Raw genomic sequence first — 17,411 nt, forward strand, 5'->3', positions numbered from 1 at the left:
ACATCCCTGAGAGAGGGTCCTTCCTGAAAATGACTCCTGCACTGGATGAAAGCTCTTCTGGGCCCTGACTGGGCTGGGTGGCAGGGACCTGGAGAAGTCAGCGTTTAAGGCAAGAACCTTCTACTCCATATGGGGCTGATCTATTGATTTCTTGGTAAGGGTCATGCTCATGATACTGAGACCTAGCCTGTTCAAGGAAGAAGGAAGATTCCAAACATTTTAAAGGAGTCTGTCTAGAAGGGATCCCGGATTGAGAACAGACAAATGGCTGAGAAGGAAGCTCACAGGAGAGAGCCACAAATAATAAAAACAAACAGGGCCCTTTGGATGGGACCCGATTTTCGCATTGTTATTCAACTTTCTTTTGTTTTCCCCCAGATTTTTAGAATAAGTCCTTTAAAATTTCCCTCCCACACAGCATCAAAAGGGGGAAGGGCAGAGGCCTCAGTTTCTCCCCTACACAGAGGGGGCTGGAGTATATGGTCTCCCTGTTCTGCAATTCCCTGGCCCCGTGATTCTCTATGGCACACCCATCCTTGACTCTTCTGCCAAGAGTCCCCAGGAAGCACCGGCACGGTAGGGCATCCTAAAATGTCATTTAATTAATGAAAGGGGAAGTGGTTTGGGGACGACTTAACAACAGTCTCCAAGGGCTATTTTAAGCCTGTCCCCAACTGATCCGTTGTTCTATATGTGTCAAACCAAGAGGAAATGGGCCTGAACTCTAGGACATGAGAGTGTGGTTGGCTTATTCCATGCCCTCCTACCAGCCTCGGCAGGGACTTCTCTCTAGCGCAGGTTGAGCATCCCTCATTGGAAAATCCAAAATGCTCCACAATTCCAGCCTTTTTGAGTGCCACCATGAGGCCACAAGTGGAATATTTCACACCTGCCCCATGGGGGGTTACATTCAAAATGCAGGTGCACAACACACACTTTATTTCTGCATCCCCAAGGGGGTTACAGTACAGTAACCTTTTAATCAAAACACAGCATTGTAGGTAGAGACTGAAAGCTGCTGTTGCTTGCTGTTGCTTGCTGTTGCTGTTGTCTAGCAGCTGACACAGGTATTCTGGTGATGCTACTGTGCTGCTCAGTTACTCTGAACACACAATTTTTCCACTGTATTAATGGTATGTTGTATTTCTTACTGTGAAGTACTTATGTGTGACTATGTGCAAGAAAAAGATTGCTTATTGGCAGCATATACATTTGGAGTCAGAAATGATATGATGCTCAACAGCCACAGATTGGTTGAAGAGCCATGGGTGGCTGAAATAGCCACCCTTTGCTCTCTAATAACTCAATGCACACAAACGTTGCTTCATGCACAAAAATATTTAAAACATTGTACAAAAGTACCTCCAGTCTATGTGTACAAGGTGTATATGAAACATAAATGAATTCCATTGCCTAGACTTGGGTCTGATCCCCAAGATATCTCATTATGGATATGCAAATATTCCAAAATCCAAAAAAATTAAAAATCTGAAACATTTCTGTTTCCAAACATCTCAGATAAGGGGTACTCAATCCGTAACACTGCTTTGCTCTAAGACTTCCTAATTTTTTTTTAAGTCAATATTGAAGGTACTCAAATTCTGAGAGCCATAAATAATGCCCTCTCCCTCTGTGCCCTGCTGCCTTGTTTGTTCTCCCTTTAGATTAAGTCTATTTGTTTGTTCATTTATTTATTTACTTTTGGAGACAGAGTCTCGCTCTGTCACCCCAGCTGGAGTGCAATGGCACGATCTTGGCTCACTGCAACCTTCGCCTCCCAGGTTCAAGCGATTCTCCTGTCTCAGCCTCCTGAGTAGCTGGGATTACAGGTGCCCACCATCATGCCCAGCTAATTCTTGTATTTTTAGTAAAGATAAGGTTTCTCCATGTTAGCCAGGATGGTCTCGAACTCCTGACCTCAGGTGATCCATCTGTCTTCACCTCCCAAAATGCTGGGATTACAGGTGTGAGCCACCACACCCAGCCTAGATTAAGTGTCTTTTAAGAGTGGGCTGCTTTCTCTGGCTTCTTAAAGGAAGCTGCTGTCTCTTCTCCTCACTACTCATTCATTTTCTCCAGTCTTTACATTCTGGCTTCTGAGCTTGCCACCTCACCAAAACATCTCACCAACGCAGGTGCCAAGGATATCGGTGTAAGCACATCATCACTCACATTCCAACCCTTCCCCTGAGTTCTCACTTGGCACTACGGACCCCTCCCTGCTTTGGGGATGCCATGCATCCCTGGTCTCCCTTCTCACTTATCTGGCTGCTCCTTTCTCAGTCTCATTTGTAGGCTCTTCTTCTGCCTTCTGTTCCATAGGCAATTCAAACTTAGCTTGTGCAAACTGCCTCCATCCCAAACCACGATGCTGGAGCAGAAACCTGCAAGCCACCCTTCAGTATTTTTCCACCCCAAATGATTACCAAGTCCTGCCAATTTTCCCTTCTTTACACTTTACCAAATCCATCCACTTTCCTCCTTTCTGGATTTACCTGACAGCCTCATTGACTGGTCCTTGGCCCCAGGCTTGCCCCATGCCCTCTACTGCTAGAATGGTATTTCTTGGACAAATCTCTTAATTTCACTCCCTTACTTAAAACCCCTGCTTGGTGTTTTAACTCCTTAGTGTGGTATGAAAACTTCCCCTCTGCAGTCACCTCCCTCCAGTGTCCATTCCAAGGCCTCGCCGTCTGAGGCTCCTCTGGACCTTGTATTCACTGTTCTCCATGCTCCCCACCTCCTCCTCTTTCCTTAAATCACTCCTACGCATCACGTGGGGCACAATCTTCCAGATCTGCAAGCCTGGGCAGGGCACCCTTCCCTGGGCCAAGCCCCCTCTTAGCATTGCTCACCCCATGCTGTTGACAGTCTCCTTGCCTGTCTGTCTCTAGACCACAAGCTCCTTGAGGACAGGGACTGGGCACCACTCACCCTTGTGCTCGCAGTGCCTAGTGCTAATAGCGGAATTTTGTTAGGAAACTCAAAACACTCCCAAGCCCTAAGTATTTCTTTCTTTTTCTTTTGCTTTCTTTCTTTCTTTTTTTTTTTTTTTGAGACAGGGTCTCGCTCTGTCAGGCTGGAGTGGAGTGGCACGATCTTGGCTCACTATAGCTTCTAATTTTCAGGCTCAATCAATCCTCCCACCTCACTCAGCCTCCTGAGCAGCTGAGACCATGGGCATGCGCCACCGCACCCGGCTAATTTTTGTTCTTTTTTGAGACAGAGTCTCACTCTGTTGCCCAGGCTGGAGTGCAGTGGTGCTATCTTGGCTCACCGCAACCTCCGCCTTCTGGGTTCAAGCAATTCTCGTGCTTCAGCCTCCCAAGTAGCTGGGATTACAGGTGTGTGCTACCACACCTGGTAAATTTTTGTAGAGACAGGGTTTCGCCATGTTGCCAAGGCTGGTCTTGAACTCTGGAGCTCAAGCGATCCACCCGTCTCAGCCTCCCAAAGTGCTGGGATTACAGGCATGAGCCTCTGTGCCTGGTCTAATTTTCATATTTTTTGTAGAGACAAGGTTTCTCCATGTGGCCCAGGCTGGTCTCAAACTCCTGGGCTCCAGCAATCCACCCGCCTTGGTCTCCCAAAGTGCTGAGATTACAGGCGTGAGCCACCACACCTGGCCCTCGGGCCCTCGTACTTCTTACAAGACCCGCCTGGGCAGCGGACAGAGACATAGAACTGCCTGTGGCTTCCCTCTCAGGATGATTTTTAAGTCTGGAACAAAAGCTGTCTCTTACCATGTGACCAGCTTTCAGAATCCAGTAGAAAGCCAGGTTCTTGTGGGACTTAACAAAAGCAGACGTTTCCAAAGATTTAGGGTCACTGTGCAGGGCCTTCCACTTCAGCTGACTGAATTTAGGCAGTTCTGGCCACTTCAGTTTCCGCAGCCAGGCCTCCTGACCTGGTGAGAAGGACAAAGAGAAAGGCCTGGCATGAACAGCTGGGTAGAGTAGGAAAAAAGTCGAGGTCCTAAAAGTTGGTGCTTCCCAAACTGCAGTATGCATGAAACTCACTCGGGATCTTGTTAAAATGCAAACTCGGATTCAGAAGATCAGGGTAGGGCCTGAGCATCTGCATTTCTGACTCCCAGTGAAACCTAGGCTGCTGGGAGAAACCTAACAGCTGCAAAGCCTGACTGCTTTTGCCTCTGTATCTCTCCCTGCCATCTGCTCTTTAGGAAGGGAACTGGGGACCTCTGGAGGCAGACAGGCCCGTGAGGAGGACTGAGAAATGTCAGGAATGAGATAGTGATAAGGATCACCTGGGCTGTTCATGGAGCAATGCAGCAGCTTTCCAAATTGTCCTTGGTGTCCCTTGCTTACCAGTCACAAAAATATTCAATCCTTCTGGTTTGACAAGGCGCATCACACCCGTCAGACCTTGTGCCTCAATTAGCCTGCCAGGTCAGGGAACCTGTCTCTGAGCCTCCACCAGGCCCTATTTAATTTGGAAGTGAGCAAATTAAATAGGTGGTAGGTGATAGGGCAGCAGTCGGGATTCCACAAAGACCATTTCCCCTGGGTCTTCAGGGTTACAGTCATTAGGGTTTAGTTTTAATTCACTCTGCAGTGGTCAACATCGACTGTGATGTCGCACAAAAATGAGGCTCTCCCTTAATTAAATAGTGCACTTGCCCGATAACCAGGAAAATGTCTAAGTTTTGTGGTAGAGACAGGTGCTGTTCTTTTCTTTAATCATACCTAAGGAACCCCAAACCCGGATAGGCCCAGGCTTCTGAGGGGTCACAGCCACATGCAGCTCCCCACTCTGAATAATCAAGGTCAGGGGTAGGTGAATGTAATGGGAAATGGCCTTCCTCCTGGCATGTCAACATCATCCACCCCAAGACTGACATGTCCAAGGCCAGTTCCCTTCCAGTTGAACCCATAAAACTGCCTCTATGTGCCCCTCAGAGTCAATTCCTACCCATGGTATCTACGATGAGATCAAGCTGTCCATTATACACGGTCACGTTGATCCCTGCCTTCAGCAACTTGTCCACAATGCTAATGACTGGCTTCATGAAGTCCTCCTCCATGTTCACAAAGACGTTGGTAGCCTGGCCTGCACATGGGGAAGGAGAAAGAGGGAGTAGCTTGGAATCTGCCAAAACAGGAGATACCTTTCAGCCCAGAGCATCTTGGGCTCCAGCACCGAATGCACAGATGCTTCACAAACAGGGATGAACCAACCCAGAAATTTGTGCCGACTGGTCAGGTGTAAGGCACACATAAATAGCTCATGTGGTCCATTCTCTTGAGAGCTTGAGATGATAGCAGGCGCCATCTTTAATGAGGAATTGACACCTGGAATAGGCTACTGTCCAAGGAAATAGGGAGGGAGAGACCCAGGAAATACTCATTAGGCTGGTACACTCAGGGAATAAACTGTGCTTTGGGCCAATGTCAGTTTTCCTGTTTTTTTGAGTAACACCAGGGCCAAGTTTCAAGTCCTGAACAAGTGGGCCTACCTTATAATAAACCAGATCAAACCTAAACCAATTCAGAGCTGGCCCTCAGGAAAGCCAAATGAATAACAAGCCCCAGGCAAGACAGGAGCTAGTGAGCACACTCTCGCTGGCTCCTGCCCATCAGCATTATCAAAACACTGAATGACAGCAATAACAGTGGCAGCCACCATTATTCGCTACTCACTGCCAAGGAGGTATTTGACAAGCAACATACCATTTTCTTCTTCATTGTCCTAGGAGATAAGAAATCTTTTTTTTTTTTAATTTAATTTTTATTTTTATTTATTTATTTATTTATTTATTTATTTGAGACAGAGTCTCACCTTGTCACCCAGGCTGGAGTGCAGGGGCACAATCTCAGCTCACTGCAGCCTCTACCTCCCAGGTTTAAGCGATCCTCCCACCTCAGCCTCCCAAGTAGCTGAGACTACAGGTGCACACCACCACACCCAACTCTTTTTTTGTTTTTCAGACAGAGTTTTCAGAGGTTACAGGCGTCTGCCACCCCACCCGGCTACTTTTGTATTTTTAGTAGAGCCGGGGTTTCTCCATGTTGGTCAGGCTGGTTTCGAACTCCCAACCTCAGGTGATCCACCCACCCGACCTCCCAAAATGCTGGGATTACAGGCGTGAGCCACCACACCCAGTCACACCCAGCTCTTTTTATTTGAGCTAATTTTTCTTCATTTCTAACATTCTCTCAGCAGTCAGGAGTAATGAAAAAACCAGGGATAGAATGAGCCCTCTGGTGACTGCAGGTTGGGAGAGGAGGACCCATGTCCCCTGAGAAAGCTCCCAGCAGCCGCAAATCGTAGGCTCCCAGCAGCAGCCACAGGACCACTGACCCCATATCCTTGGGGTATCTTGAACACACATGAAACAAAACCCTCTTTAGCTCGGAGTGTTTTCCCTTCAGAAACCTGAGATCTCTGCTTGCTCAAGGGCTCCCTACAGGAATAAAGTAGGAACTTATCCAAGATTTCTACCTGGCCCTGGTCTCTTAAGGATTTCATCATTTCCTCACCACAGCCTTGAGACCAGAATGCAGTAATGCCCGGCCACATCTAGCGTCAGGATGCCTGGGGAGGTCAGCAAGAGAGAGCTGGTCACTTGGGCTGTCTGACATCCTGCAAGGACCTTTGGCACGAAATCTCATCTGCAACCAACTGTGGCCTTGGATGTAGCTTTTTTATTATGAAAAATTTCAAATGGATACAAAAGAGTAGTGTACAACGCTCCGATGTACCCATATCAGGCTTCAATAATTATTAACTCACAACCAATTACGCATTATTTCCCTCCCCACTCAGCTCCCTGCCAACCCCTTATTTTGAACCAATTTTGACAAATCTTTTTTTTCCCTTTTTTAAGAAACAGGATTTCTCTGTTGCCCAGGCTGGAGTGCACTGGCACAATCATAGCTCACTGTAGCCTCAAACTCCTGGGTTCAAGCAAGTAGTTAGGACTATATGCCACATACCACCATGCCTAGCTAATTTTTTTTTTTTTTTTTTTTTTTTTTTTGAGACAGAGCCTCGCTCTGTCGCCCAGGCTGGAGGGCAGTGGTATGATCTCGGCTCACTGCAAGCTCTGTCTCCCGGGTTCACGCCATTCTCCTGCCTTAGCCTCCCAAGTAGCTGGGACTACAGGCGCCTGCCACCACGCCTGGCTAATTTTTTGTATTTTTAGTAGAGACGGGGTTTCCCTGTGTTAGCCAGGATGGTCTCGATCTCCTGACCTCGTGATCCGCCCGCCTCAGCCTCCCAAAGTGCTGGGATTACAGGCGTGAGCCACCACGCCCAGCTAATTTTCCTATTTTCTTGTAGAGATGGGGGTTTTACTGTGTTGCTCAACTGTGGCCTCAAGCAATCCTCTCAACTCAGTCTTCCATAGTGGTGGGATTATAGGCGTGAGCCACTGCATCCAGCCCTCACAGCCCTGACAAGTCATTTACTGTCTCTATATCTATTTGCTCACCTACAAAATGTGGATAGTAATATGGTTTACCTGTAACCTATCATCACCAACAACAAAACCCATCCTACAAATTCAGGTCTCTGAATTTGCACCTCTTTTCTCCCCATAACTCTACAAACGGCACTTAATTAGGTCGCATAAGTACCTCCCCAGGATTGATCCTCAGGAATAATTTTGAGCTTCTTTCTGATGGGGCCATTCATGAGCTGGCTTAGGGCGTCTTGTTGTAGGTGTCTCACGTGGCGCTGACAAAGACGAACTAAAACCAAATTGGTAGACGGTGAGTCAAAGGACTGGAAGTAAGGACAAGAGGACATCGTTTTTTTTTTTTTTTTTTGAGACGGAGTCTCGCTCTGTCTCTCTCTCGCTCTGGAGTGCAGTGGCGCAATCTCGGCTCACTGCAACCTCCGCCTCCCAGGTTCAAGCGATTCTCCCGCCTCAGCCTCCCGAGTAGCTGGGACTATAGGCACACGCCACCATGCCCAGCTAATTTTTGTATTTTTAGTAGAGACGGGGTTTTGCCATGTTGGCCAGGATGGTCTCGATCTCCTGACCTCGTGAACCGCCCGCCCGCCTCAGCCTCCCAAAGTGCTGGGATTACAGGTGTGAGCCACTGCACCTGGCCATGAGGACATCTTTACCAAGCCGCTGGGGATGCTGCACAGCGAGAGGGAAAGTTTCAGATTCAGCTGGAAGAGGGAAAGCGTCACCTTGATTCACCCCCAGCGGGAGGAAGAAGGTCAGAAACACACTGAAAGTGGAGAGGCTTTAGTATTAGGTTGGTGCAAAAGTAACTGCAGTTTTTGCCATTAAAAGTAATGGCAAAATTTCTAAATTTCAATGGCACTCCAGCCTGGGCAACAGAGTGAAACCCCAACTCTTAAAAAAAAGAAAAAAAAAAAGGGAAAAAATAGATTTGTCAAAATTGGTTCAAAATAAGGGGTTGGTAGGAAGCTGGGTGGGAAGGGAAATAACGCTTCACTGGTTGTGAGTTAATTGTTTTTGAAACCTGTCAAAAACCGCGGTTACTTTTGCACCAACCCAATAGTATTGACTGTACACTCTATAGACCTGGGGGCCGTTGGGATTCTCCAGAATGACCAAAGGGAATCACCTAGGAAGTGGAACCTAGGGTATCCTGCAGCCTTTATACGCTTCTTGGTTGGCTGAAAGACGACTAAATTCAGCCTTGAATTGATGTTGTAATTTGGTGTATGGAAGCTGGTTTCTAAACTTTAAAAACATCATGTTATGTGACAGAAGCCGGTGCAAAAGACTATTGTGTGATTGTATTTATATAAAATGTTCAGAAGAGACAAATCTAGAGAGACAGAAGGCAAATGAGTGGTGGCCTGGGGCTGGGAGTGGGAATGAGAACTGTCTGCAAGCAGACACGTGGGATCTCTTTGGGGTGACGGAAATGCTCCAAAACTGGATTGTAGCAATGACTGCACAACTCTGGGAATATACTGAAAACCACTTACAATGAGTTAATTTCATGGCATGCAAATTATACGTTAATAAAGTTTTTTTTATAAACAGGTTTCTTTTTGCATGGAGGCTGAGGCAGGGACTAATAACTTCAAGGTTCACTTACCTAGGTGGCTCTGTGTGAATTCTAGACTCGACTCCACTGTAGACGTGGGAGTGCTTTTAGTTAAGATGTTATAGAAGTTCACCCCGTCTGTGTTCTGAAATATAAAGTTTATTTGGCTGTTTGTTTTGTTTTCCTATCATCAATGCTGCCAAACAGAAAGGCACATGGCTCTTTATCTTATCCAAGGACAGCTTTAATTTTGTAAATTTGCTTGGATCAGAAAGAAATACAGCTTTGGCTGTGCCTGGTGGCTCACACCTGTAATCCCAGCACTTCGGAGGCTGAGGTGGGTGGATCACTTGAGCCCAGGAGTTCGAGACCAGCCTGGTCAACATGGTGAAACCCCTCTCTACTGAAAACACAAAAATCAGCCGGGCGTGGTGGTGCTCAACTGTAGTCCCAACTACTCTGCAGGCTGAGGCATGAGAATCACTTGAACCCAGGAGGCAGAGGTTGCAGTGAGCCGAGATCGGGCCACTGCACTACAGTGTAGTTGACAGAGCCAGACTTGGTCTCAAAAAAAAAAAAGAAGGAAAGAAAGAGGCCAGGTGGAGTGGCTCTCACCTGTAATCCCAGCACTTTGGGAGGCTGAGGTGGGTGGATCACCTGAGGTCCGGAGTTCAAGACCAGCCTGGGCAACATGGTGAAACCCTGTCTCTATTAAAAATACAAAAATTAGCTGGGTGCAGTGGCGCATGCCTGTTATCTCAGCAACTCGGAAGGCTGAGGCAGGAGAATCACTTGAGCCCAGGAGGCAGAGGTTGCAGTGAGGCGAGACTGCGCCATTGCACTCCAGCCTGGGTGACAGAGCAAGACTGTCTCAAAAAAAAATAAATAAAAAAAGGAAAAAATAAAAAATAAAAGAAAGAAAGAAAGAAATGCAGCTCTGAAGTTTCAGAAACCAGCTGTGTCAGCCTACTCTCCCTGGAGTGGTAAGCATCTCATATGAGCAGTGATCAGGCCCCGCAGGGAAAAAAACCAAGGGCCTAGGTGTTAATTTATAAGGAGAACAGAGCTGCAGAAGGGCCTACACTCCCAGTCCTTAGCCAGCGCATTCTTTCCTTCTGGTTCTCTGGAGTCAGAATGTTGGTTGGCAAGGGTCCTAATAAGGGAATCTGTTGTCTCCACACACTTACCTCTGCAAGATAGTCTTTTTTTTTTTTTTTAAATAGAATCCATACATTTAGTCAAGGACAAGCAAGTCTTGCAGGCCTGGGTGGCTTTCTGACTCTGTAAGAAGCCACTACATCACTGCTCAGACCCAAGAGATGTATTATCTAGCATGCAATCATTTGCAGATACGTGGGGAGGCTCAGGATAGACCCCAAGTTTGACAATACCAACAACGTACCCTGTACCCACCAGAAAAAGCCAAGCACGCTGGCCTCTGAGTTTGTCCCCTTTTTACCCGTTCAATGATCATTTCTGCTTTCCCCCACAGCTCTGTGGCCTCTCTGTAGAGCCCCTTATTTACGGCACTCAGGACTTGCTCTGCAACTTCGGACACTTCTGCCAGACCTTTGTCTTCGAGAAGAGACTGGAATGCAAACCAAGAGCAAAAAGACCCGCTTTACTTGGGAACATCAATCTGGTGCTGCTGCAGTTAGGTAGGGGTAGGAGAATGAGGGGAAGGAAGGAGAACAGAAGCTCACATATCAAAGTATATTGTTACAAGCCACATGTTTATTGGAGGAAATACGGCAAACTGTCAACTGAACCTAAGAAGGTATTCACAGTGATCTGTCAACGTTTCTGCATATTTGAAAATTTTTGTAATAACAATTTAGGGAATTGGGAAAATGTGTTTCTTGTATCTGGAAAAAAGTGATGTGTGCTGATTTTCTTTCAATTTGTCCCTGAGGCAAGCTCTTGCTTTGGGTCTCCAACTCTATATGGATGAGTAGTCCCTAAAGAGCAGTGTCATCCACATAGGCAAACTCATCCAGCATCTCTTTTCCTGGGGTCACAGCCGGAAGAGATCGGCTGGGTTGTTTACCCGCAGGGCGCAGATGTATATCTACTTACCATGCTGTACAGGTAAGGTCCCCAGGAGAGCACCGAATCTAAAGGAAACCACATATGTACAAGTCAAGTATGTCATACCTCTGTCTTTCCAAAGACAAACCTAACTGTCTTCTCTCCAAAGAAGAAAGAGACAGAAGCAAGAAACCTGGTAGCTTTGTATTGGAAGGCTCCTCAAATCACCTGCACCCATGCAGGAGGCGGGCTGATGACACGGTGGCTGGAAGGTGGGATGAGGGTGTGAGGGCCTGTCTGTTGACTCTTAAGAATAATGGCACATTAATTTGGCCTGATACTGGCCCAGCAAGTGAGTCATTGCCGGTGACAGCATCCCCATAGGCAGGCTGTAGGTATGCAGGTGGAGGCTCTTATCTGTGGACCTCTAGGCCTTTTGACAGCTTAAAATATTTCTCCACCCTCACATTTCTGCTCTGCATCTTATTTGCTCCTCCAGTTTGGAGATATTAGGTTCTGCCAAGGAGCTAAATAAGGAAGATGACTAATGAGTTTGCAACAACGCAAGTGGCTATATTGCCAATTGGCTCATTCCCATCCCACAAACACATTGAGAATTTACTAAGGGTCTGGAGGCAGCAAAAGCTTAAGATATAACTGTGAGTAACATAATGCCTGTCCTCAAAGAGAACAGTAGTTGACCTTGGTTTAGACAAGCTCACAACTATTAAATACTACATCACTAGGTAAGACAAGTGCTATTGAAAGACACGCCAACAAAGAATCAAGGACCTCAACTTACAAAGCACATTTGAGTATGTCTCTCCTTAGCTTAAAAGTATTCAATGGCTCCTTAAGGCAAAGTGTCTCAAAGTAGGTTTCAAGTAGTCTTAGTTCTGCAGGAACTAAGTCCATGTTGCCCAGTCTGGTCCCGAACTTTTGGGTTCAAGCAATCCGCCCGCTTTGGTCTCCCAAAAGTGCTGGGATTACAGGTGTGAACCACCACGCCTGGCCTGGACTGGTATTCTTTTAGAGTACACTGTGAGAAATGCAGGCACACCAGGACTTCCGTGGCCTAGCTGTTAATCACCTCCTGGGCTTAACCTTCAAACTTGTGCCTTAGTTTCTTGAAACAGGTTTGGTTGCAGTTCTCCAATGCATCCCACTTCCTGTTTGATCTGGGCCAGAGATTGGTAACCTTTCTGTAAAAGGGCAGATAGTAAATAATTTTGGCCCTGTAGGCCAGCCTATCTCGGTTGCAACTACTCAACTGTGTTCTTACAGTCTCCAAACAGCCACAGACAGTAAATGAACTTTTACCGGCCGGGTGCGGTGGCTCACGCCTGTGATCCCAGCACTTCGGGAGGCCAAGGCGGGCAGATCACCTGAGGTCAGGAGTTGGAGACCAGCCTGGCCAACATGGTGAAACCCCATCTCTACTAAAAATACCGAAAACATTAGCCAGGTGTAGTGGCGGGAACCTGTAATCCCAGCTACTCAGGAGTCTGAGACAGGAGAATCGCTTAAACCTGGGAGGCGGAGGTTGCAGTGAGCCGAGATCGCACCATTGCACTCCAGCCTGGGCAACAAGAGCAAAACTCTGTCTCAAAACAAACAAACAAACAAACAAACAAACAAAAAACAAAAAAAAACGTATTTACCAGAGCAGGCGGCAGGGCAGACTTGACTCATGGGCCCTTGTTTACCAACCTTTGAAGTAGGCCTGCGTTGTTCAATAGAACTTTCTGCAGTAATGGAAGTGTTCCATATCCGTGCAGTCCAAAATGCTAGCCAATAGCCACATGTGTCTATGGAGCACTTGGGTGTGGAGAGTGCCACTGAAAAACTGAAATTGTATTTAAAAATTATAATTAAATTTATATAGTCACATGTGGCAAGTGGTTACCATACTGACATGGTCACACGAGCTTAGTGACAGTGCAGATCAAGACCTTCTTGAAGATTAGGAGCATATCTATGTGTCTTTGCCTAGCACCTAGAACAGTATCTACTACTTAGCAAGCAATTAACAATTGTTCATGGAAATTAACAATACTTCTTCCTCAAAAACCAATGTTTCTGGTATAGAGGGGCAATACTTAAAGTGGATCTGGAAGGATGGATTACAATCCAGACAAACAGATTCATAAGGTAAAGTGGGTCCCGGCAAGGAGGAAAAGGTAGATTCCAAACAGGAGGAAAAACACTTGCAAAGCCAGGAAGCAAAGCTTACTGATCTTGGAGAGACCGTGTGGCAAGGTGGTTAGGTTGCTTGGATTCCAGTACCTGCTGCCTGGATTTGAATCCCAGTTTTACCATTCAGCTGGGTGACTCTAAGAAAGTTGCTTAACCTCTCTTGAGTCTCAGTTTCATATTTACAAAATTAGGATAACAATAGCATCCATCCCATGGAATTGTTGTAAGGATTACATGAAGTTAGCACATGCAAAGTACTTAGTGCTATCGTGAAACTGAGAAGACCCCATGAGGAAGTGAGAGGGCCAGCATCGTAATTTTGAGTCATAAACAACTCTCATCTGTGTTCCCAATGAGGATGCTCAGTTATGAAACAGCACACCTCTCGGTTGCCAAGACCCGATGGAGACTTTGTCTTGTCATCAACTTGAACAAAAGAGCAGTATCTGACAAGAAACTCTCATGCTGCTGACCTAGGCTTTTGCAGTTTTATGATGTCCTATGAGATCCACCCAGGAAGGAAAAACAGATAAACAAATAGCAGCCCTCGTCTTCATGCTGACTCAGTTTTATGCTACTTCAGTCCTACCCTGCAGATGGCAAACATGAGGGCAAGAAATAACCGTTCCAAGTTGTAATGGTTATTGGGAACATGGCTCTGTAACAAGCGAATCCCTACCTTTTAGGGGGAAATATTACCTTTTATAAATGATTATTTTTAAAAAACTGAGCCATAATCACAAATCACAAGTGTACCTTCGGAAGAGTTTTGATGAATGCATATGCCCGTGTAACCACCCCCTGCAATCAAGATATAGTTCCTTCATGTCCCTTTCATGCTTATTTCCCGCCCTTGCCCCTAGGCAGCCTCTCTTCTGATTTCTAACTCCGGAGTTTGGTTTTGCCTGGGGAAAATCACGTTTGGTTAGGTTAGAACAATGGTTCTCAATCAGGGATGGTTTTGTTCCCCAGGGAGATATTTCTGGTTGTCACACTGGAGTGGGTCTACTAGCATCTCTTGAGTAGAGGCCAAGGATGCTGCTGGTAGTATCCTACAATGCACAGGACAGCCTCCCACAAAAAGAACTATATGACCCACAATGTCAATAGTGCTGAGAAATCCTGTGTTAGAGTGAATGCCACCAGGATGATTGTTTCAGATGTCTGGAACCACACCCTGGGTGTCTGCAACATAAACAACTCTTATGCTCGCAACACGGATGCTCAATTACGAAACTGCACACCTCTGAGTTGCAAGACCAGACGATAACCTTGTCTTGCCATCAATAAGCATAACAGATGGAAATTTCACACCAAATGCTTATGTCAGCATCAGGGAAGTAGAGGGGGCGGATGACAAAACAGATTTGCCTTTGTACTGAGCCGCACAGACCCGGATTTGAATCCTGACTAGGCCACTCATCCTATGTTGCAGAGAGCATATTTCATGACCTCTCTGAGTCTTCAGAATGCCTCCAAATGTAAAATTTGATCCTTTTGTTGTGATAATTAAAGAAAACTCAGTTCAGCCCTTAGTGGTCCATGGTAGGTGCTCTGTCCCTATATTTCTTGGATGCAGCAAACACTTTCTCTAAGGGCCCAGAACGTTCTGCTGCTTAGCTCTTTGATCTGGACAACACAGCCCAAAGTCCCAGGAAAGCATGGGCAAAGGGGAGTGAAGAAACGCCTGAAAATGTCAGACTTACCAACAGGGGAGATCCAGGAATCGCCCAAGGCAACCCCGGAAAAGTTGCACTTGATGGTCCCTTGCTGAACAGCCTGAAAGATGAAACAAGAAACGCCCTCAGGCCAGGTGCAGTGGCTCACACAGTAATCCCAACAGTTTGGGAAGCTGAGGCAGGAGGATCGCTTGAGCCTAGGAGTTCAAGACCAACCTAGGCAATGTAGTGAGACCCCATCTCTACAAAAAGTTAAAAAATTAGCAGGGCATGGTGGCATGCGCCTTATAGTCCCAGATACTCAGGATGCTGAGGTCAGAGGATCACTTGACCCCAGGAGGTCGAGGCTAGCCTGGGCAACATGGCAAAACCCCATCTCTACAAAAAATACAAAAATTAGCCAGGCACGGTGATGCTCGCATTTAGTCCCAGTTACTCAGAAGGCTGAGGCAGGAGGATTGCTTGAGCCCAGGAGGCAGAGGCTATAGTAAGCTATCATCACGCCACTGTACTCCAGCCTCCAGCCTGGCTAATAGAGCAAGATCCTGTCTCAAAAAAAAAAAAAAAAAAGTCTGAATATTTGAGATGAAAATTTACAGAAATAGAAAGTTGAGAACTACTGATTGAAGAAAGCAGGCTGAAACCAGTATGTATAATATGATCTCATTCAGCTAAACAATTCTATATAAATGTGCACAAGAATATTTAGAAACCTATTACCTATATAGTTAGCACAGGTGCTAACTATAGTGATCTCCATCAAGTGGGATGGTGAAGTTTTCATTTTTAATTTATGCTTGCTGTAGTTTCTAATATTCTATAAAGTACATATGCCACTTCTATAAGTTTTTTTTAATTAGTAAATCTTAAAAAAATCGCTTATTTAAGCTCACTGATATTCAAACATAGGAGATAGAAGAAAATGTGAAAGTCTTTTACTTTTCCTCATTTGTGCCCTCACACTCACCAACTGACTGCAGTTAAGTGTGTCATGTATCCTTTTACCCTTTTGTTTGCCATCACAGCGTGCAAATCTATCTCCACATATGGAAGTGTTTTTGACTTACAAACAAGTTTATCTCACATTGTTCCACAATTAAATACCCAAAGGACAACTTTCCATACTCAGTACATATAGCTCTCTGTATTCTTTCTTTTTTCTTTCTTGTAGAGACAGGGGTCTCACTCTGTTGTCCAGGCTGGTCTCTAACTCCTGATCTCAAGCAATCCTCCCACCTCAGCCTCCCAAAGTGCTGAGATCCAACCTTTTTTTTTTTTTTTGAGAAAGAGTCTCGCTCTGTCACCCAGACTAGAGTGCAGTGGTGCAATCTCAGCTCAGCTCATTTGCAACCTCTGCCCCCTGGGTTCAAGCAGTTCTCCTGCCTCAGCCTCCCTAGTAGCTGGGATTACAGGCATGCACTACCACGCCCAGGTAATTTTTGTATTTTTAGTAGAGACGGGGTTTCATCATGTTGGCTTGGCTGGTCTCCAACTCCTGACCTCGAGCAATCCACCCACCTTGACCTCCCAAAGTGCTGGGATTACAGGCATGAGCAGGATTACAGGCATGAGCCACCGCCCCCGCCTGGATCCATTCTTTACACTGGCTGCAAAGCATTTCATCTTGGAAAGATGTACCTACTTTATTTAAGCAATCCTTTACTGACAGCCAACCAGCTGTTTTCAGTTTATGAACATTATAAACAATGGCACAATAAACATTCACTGACATACACATATGTATAAGTATTCCCATAGGATAAAATTATTGGGTCAAATGACACATACATTTAAAAAACTGACAGACATTGTCAAATTGTCCTTTTAAGTTTAAATTAATTTGTATTCCCATCAAAAGTGCACAAGAATGCTTATTTCCCTGACTTCTTACCAAAACTGGGTGTTATCAGTCTTTTAAATATTTACAAATCTCATGGACTTGGCTTACTAATAAAAGTTGAAGATTTTTCATATGTCTAAAGGCTGTTATATTTCTTTTATAAATTGCTTGTCCACATTTGGCTTTGCCCATTTTTCTACTAGGACGTTGTTGTTTTTTGTGTGTGTTTTTTTTTCCTGAGACATGGTCTTGTTCTGTCACCCAGGCTGGAGTGCAGTACCATGATCACAGCTCACTGCAGCTTCAAATTCTTGAACTCAAGCGATCCTCCCACCTCATCCTCCCAAGTAGCTGCGATTACAGCCAGGAGCCACTGTGCCCGGTTGATTTTTTTTTTTTTTTTTTTAGAAACAGGATCTCGCTACGTTGCCCAGGCTGGTCTGGAACTCCTGGTCACAAGCGGTTCTCCTGCCTGGTCTTCCCAAAGTGCTGGGATCATAGGCATGGGTCACTGCATTCTGTCCCAATTTTTATTTTTAAGTTTAGATTTTAATCTATCCAGAATTAATATTTTATACAAGGCAAGAATACAAGTTTTCTATTTTCCAAAGTGATAGACATTTGTCTCCATAACATTTATTGACATTCTATCCATGCTTCAATGATTTG

General features: G+C 45.6%; 2 protein-coding genes across 3 annotated transcripts in view; one reads left to right on the forward strand and one right to left on the reverse strand.

Moving 5' to 3' along the window:
* COIL (coilin) overlaps positions 1 to 17,411 on the forward strand; it is a 252,232-nt gene that overhangs the window by 185,541 nt on the left and 49,280 nt on the right. The gene's annotated exons all lie outside the window — the stretch shown is intronic.
* SCPEP1 (serine carboxypeptidase 1) overlaps positions 1 to 17,411 on the reverse strand; it is a 29,349-nt gene that overhangs the window by 740 nt on the left and 11,198 nt on the right. For both annotated transcript variants that reach the window (XM_050764729.1, XM_050764730.1), the window contains 7 exons: positions 14,930 to 15,002; positions 11,076 to 11,113; positions 10,459 to 10,587; positions 9,051 to 9,144; positions 7,599 to 7,712; positions 4,933 to 5,070; positions 3,744 to 3,907 (listed from right to left, as the gene is read on the reverse strand). In XM_050764729.1, the coding sequence (XP_050620686.1) occupies positions 3,744 to 3,907; positions 4,933 to 5,070; positions 7,599 to 7,712; positions 9,051 to 9,144; positions 10,459 to 10,587; positions 11,076 to 11,113; positions 14,930 to 15,002 (750 nt within the window). The remainder of the gene's footprint in view (positions 1 to 3,743; positions 3,908 to 4,932; positions 5,071 to 7,598; positions 7,713 to 9,050; positions 9,145 to 10,458; positions 10,588 to 11,075; positions 11,114 to 14,929; positions 15,003 to 17,411) is intronic.

Source organism: Macaca thibetana, chromosome 16 (assembly GCF_024542745.1).
Source record: "Macaca thibetana thibetana isolate TM-01 chromosome 16, ASM2454274v1, whole genome shotgun sequence".
Classification (NCBI taxonomy): domain Eukaryota; kingdom Metazoa; phylum Chordata; class Mammalia; order Primates; family Cercopithecidae; genus Macaca; species Macaca thibetana.